This window comes from Cariama cristata, unplaced genomic scaffold, assembly GCF_000690535.1.
Source record: "Cariama cristata isolate BGI_N322 unplaced genomic scaffold, ASM69053v1 scaffold25450, whole genome shotgun sequence".
Taxonomy (NCBI): domain Eukaryota; kingdom Metazoa; phylum Chordata; class Aves; order Cariamiformes; family Cariamidae; genus Cariama; species Cariama cristata.
In genome coordinates, this window is record NW_009596737.1 from 1 (window position 1) to 4,492 (window position 4,492).

The following is a 4,492-nucleotide window of genomic DNA, read 5'->3' on the forward strand; positions in this document are numbered from 1 at the left end:
AAGAAGACTTAAAGCAAAAAAAAAAACACAAACAAAACCCAGCCCCAAACACATCTTTTCCCCCCACCACCCCCAACGTGCCACACCAGAAACCAACCCCAGGCTCTTGGCTTGGGATTTTAGCCTGGAAGGCTCCATTGTAATAAATGGTATTTTAAAGGTCCAGCGTGGTCCCTGTGTGTTTGGGAGGAAGGAGCTGGACACCGGGGCATCCTTGTCCCCTGCTTGGGGTGACACCAGCACCCCCCCGACCAGCGCTCCCAGGATGGACAGGGACAGTGGAGAAGCGTTGCAGCATCCAGCCATCAAAAAAATCCTTGTACAACGAGCGGTGGCTTTACCGTCGGACTAACTTTGCCTGTCCCACCTGTGTCCTTGTAGGCATACAACCACAGCGGGTACGGGCAGGAGAAGGCAGCGTGGCTTTTGCAGGACAGCCAGGCAGGGCAGGTGAGCAGGAGGGACCCAAACCTCCGCTCACCCTCCCTAGCTGGGAAGGGGAAAGCTCCTTTGAGCCCATCCGTGGCAGAGGCTGCTGCTGGAGCGAGCATGGAGGGATGCTCCCAGCAGGGATGCTCCTGGCAGGGATGCTCCCGGCGGTGTCCATTCCCGGTCCCCATTGCTCTTCTTCCCGGCTGGCCTCGGTAGAGCATCCTGGAATCACTCATTTCGCATGTTCATCCTCAGCCGTGGATGCAGGAGCAAGGTTGCAGCTCCAGCGAGCTTACACTCGGTGTTTTCACACTTTGCAGCACCAGCGAGCAGGTAGGACGACAAGTTTCTTTTCCTTTCGAATCTGGGTGCCCGCCGCTGCTTCCGACTCTTCTTTGCCTTCCCCAGGCCAGGACTCAAGCCCCTGTGTCCCGGCACTAAATCCTGCATGTGCCTGGCTCCGCAGGAGCTCCCTGCCCGGGTTTGCACGCTTGGGAGGCACGCAGGGATTGCTCGGGAGAGGACCTCAAGCACGAAGCCTCCTGGCAGTTCACCGAAAGCTCCTGCTTTTAGCACTTGCCCCCAGCCCCGCGTTATCGATAAAGCGAAGAGCGAAGGCTGGCAGGCAGCCGGAGGGAGCTTTTTGGGGGCGAGCAGAGCCCTTTTCTCACTAAGCACTGCATGGATTTGCAACACAGCTATTGCAACACACAGAGCCCTGGCTGGGGGGAGCCGGAGCGGGGAGCATCGCAGCCCCCCGACAGCAGCAGCTCCGTTAGGGGGGTCAAGAGCATCACTCGGCCCCAGGGTCCCAGCCCCTGCACGCTCGAGAGACCGCGATTTCAGCCTCCTACTTTTGCAGGCGACTAAAGAGCGTGGGACTCACGGCGTAGGTGTGAAGGCAGAGCCCAGGTTTGTTGCTGAGGATTTTCCCTGGCAGAAGCATCGCTGGCGGGGACCGTTGCCGGCAGGATGCCGGCGTGGCAGAGCGCTAACGCCGTGGGCTGGGTCCTCAGTGCCAGGCGGAGCAGCTGCTGAGCATCTGGTCCAGCTCCTTTGGTGCCCACTGAAACCTAGAAAAGACCGTCGCCGGCGTTATGGCAGAGCAAGGGGTGGGGAAAAAAAAAAAAAAAAAAAGAAAAAATCAGAAATCAGGAGGATTTTTTAAAAGTTTATTCTTCCTTCATAAAGAGACATGTAAAAATTGGAAATAGCAAACTGGCTGGGCCAGAGCTCTGTATAAACACACACTCATGCATAGTAAAAAAAACCAGTAATATTTTTATATTAGCTTTTAAGTTAAAATATGTAAACGTTTACTAAATAAATACATAAATACAAACTTTCTGCTTGTGTTTTACAAACAGAATTTTTTTAAGTGTTGGTGAGGAGGGAGGAGAAGAGGTGGCAGCGGGAGGGATGGGTGCTTTGCAGCCCTGGGTGCGGAGAGGGGCTGGAAAAAAAACCACCGCGCTGGGGAAGGTGCCGGTGGGCTGGGCTGTACCGGGGTGGCAGGACATGTAGCCAGCTCAAGTAATGCAGTAGTTTTTCCAGCCAAGTTGTCCCTGAGCTAGGTGTGAGAGCCAGAGCAAGGGGTAAAGTGTTTGAGGAGCAACCCATCCAGCTGGAGGACGGACGGCAGGTACCCACGGTCACGCTCGGATCTCAGTGCATTCAACCTTTCCATGCTGGCTGGAGACAGAGAGGGACAGCAAAGCCACCCCACGGCCAAGGGAACGGGAACAAACCCACTCGACCGAGGTCACGGAGAAGGAGGTTTCTGGCAGACCGATAGTTTGCTGCCACATTCCCCATCCTGCTCCCTCGCCCCCTGCACCGACCCTTTTCTTAGGCAAGCCCAGCGACCGCAGAGCAAGTAAATCATCCCCCCCTTCTCCTCTAAGTCCAGTTTCAAACTGATTCTTAACAGGACACAGAACCACTATGATCTAAAACGCAATTCAGCCAACAGCTTTGAGAAAGTAACCCAAGAACCCAGTTAATGCTTGCCCACCGAGCGTACAGTATTCAGCTTGCTGGCCAGCTTAGAGAGGTTCTACAAGCAGAAGCCATTGCCTGATGCCAGGAATCCCCCAAAAAAGGACGATCCAGTTAAAAACCACAGGGATGCCTACAACCTGCAAAGGCCCTTCTCTGCACTCATCCTGAAGACGTCCGTATAGTACCAAGCGCTTCCAAGCGAGACAGTCCCAGAGGCAGCTTGCAGTAGTTTTAGGCTCTTTGCATTGACCCAGTGAAATCAAGGCACCAGCTTGGATTTCATAAGGAAGCACCGAAATCGAGCCCGTAGCTTCAGCAGAGAAGACCGCGAGGTTTGTACTTCATGAGAGGATCAACTCCTCCGGGCTCAGTTGAACTGTACAATGGCTTCAAAAAGAGAAGAGCCACAGGAGAGCTATAAAAAGATAAAATTCAAGTGTCCTTAGAGGTATTCATAACTTCCCCTTAAAGTAGGGAGATGCAGGGCCTGCCCTGCTCTTCAGCTCGCTTCGTATTGGAAAGATCCCTGCTGCACCAGCTTGGAGGAGATGTCCTCTGCAATCCCTCCGAGGTTGATCTCGTGCAGGGCCTCCAGCAGCGTGTTGACGGAGGCGTCCATCCCTTCTCTGTTCTGCCACGTGTTGAGCATCTGGAAGAAGGGCTCCAGCGAATACCTGTCATTCATCTCCGCAAGGGCAATGTCGTTCTCCATCAGACCGAGGGCTCGGCCGTATCTCTTCCAGTCCTTGCAGGGCACGTCTTGGGCAAAGATGTCAAAAAAGGGTGGGGAAGGGAAAAGCTCAGAGAACAGGGTAGAGCACAGACAGCTGGGTCAGAAAGGATTTTGCCAAGAAAACTCATCCCGCAGGCTCACCCCCTCCCTGCCCCCCAGCATATCCCCTGCATCCCAACACTCACGGATAACAGGGTCTTTTCCTTGCACTGGAACCAGTTTCCTCCTGGGTTTCACACTGGGAGAGAAGGTCCCTGGCACCACCACCTGGAAAGATAATGTCCTATAGCATCCACCAAACCCACCCTTGGGCACAAACACTGTCCCCAAGCCCCATTAATGGGGGGGTTGGAGACCCTGTCCCTTTCTGTGGGGGCTGCTGGGGCAAGAAATCGCCACACACCCCCAGGCCATCCATCGTTTCCTAGCTTTGAGCTGACAGCAGGTCACGAGCAGGGGAGAGCTGCCTTGTGAGTACCGGCCAGGGAGAGAAAAAGCTGTCTGCTTGCTCAGCATCAGCATTAAATCTGCAGAGGACTCGGGCAGCGGACTGCAACAAGCAGATTTTGCAGTCCTGAACCCTGAACAAGGACAAGGGAACCCTCACCGGCCCCACGCAGAAACCGTGGCCCAACCCTGGAAGCCCCCCTCGAGCTGATCCGCTTGGGGAAGGCAGAGGAAAGCATCAGACCTCAGCCAGGCACGACGGAGCAGAGGGATACGCTCACGTACCTCCAGTCCCGGAGCACTGGGAGCCACTGAACCCGATGCCCTGGGGAGCAGCTGATCCCGGGAGAACCGCTCGTTGCAGATGTTGTCCTGCGTCCCCGGACCCCTCCTCTGGTACCTCGTCAGCTGCCGCACCAAGTAGTCCTGCGGCAGGAGAGAAGCACAAACCGGCCAAGTCGGGTGGTCCCGGGAGGGCAGGGCTCACGCCAGCCCCTCAGGGATGCTGTCTACGGCAGCAGTATCTGCCCTGCTATGGTTTCAAGGGCATGGCTCGCTTGCTCATCTTGAGCTCGAAGGGGCCTCAATAGAGCACAGCCCTCCCTTTAACCCGGGGTCCCTGTTGGGGACCCTGGATGTGCCAGCACCGCTGCCAGGGAAGGGTTAACGGCACTGGAGAGGGGGCTGCAAGCACCCCCCAGAGAGCAGGGCACGACCAGAGACCCTCCTCTGCTTGGCCCAGCTCTACCACAAATCTGCAGGGATGAGACTCATCCTCCTGCTCCTCCTGCCTTCCCAGGAGCTGCAGGCAAAGCAGGGAGCAGAGGGCATGGGGGACCTCGCCCCAGCCCCACAAACAGAGCCACCACCCCCCCATCA

At 56.1% G+C, this 4,492-nt stretch overlaps 1 protein-coding gene across 1 annotated transcript in view; it reads right to left on the reverse strand.

The window, feature by feature from the left end:
• Positions 1-2,932: 2,932 nt before the first annotated feature.
• LOC104167180 (tumor necrosis factor receptor superfamily member 25-like) overlaps positions 2,933-4,492 on the reverse strand; it is a gene marked incomplete at its 5' end in the record, with an annotated part of 3,221 nt that continues 1,661 nt past the window's right edge. Inside the window, 2 exons of the mRNA XM_009707363.1 lie at positions 2,933-3,232; positions 3,899-4,039. Of these exons, the coding sequence (XP_009705665.1) occupies positions 2,933-3,232; positions 3,899-4,039 (441 nt within the window). The remainder of the gene's footprint in view (positions 3,233-3,898; positions 4,040-4,492) is intronic.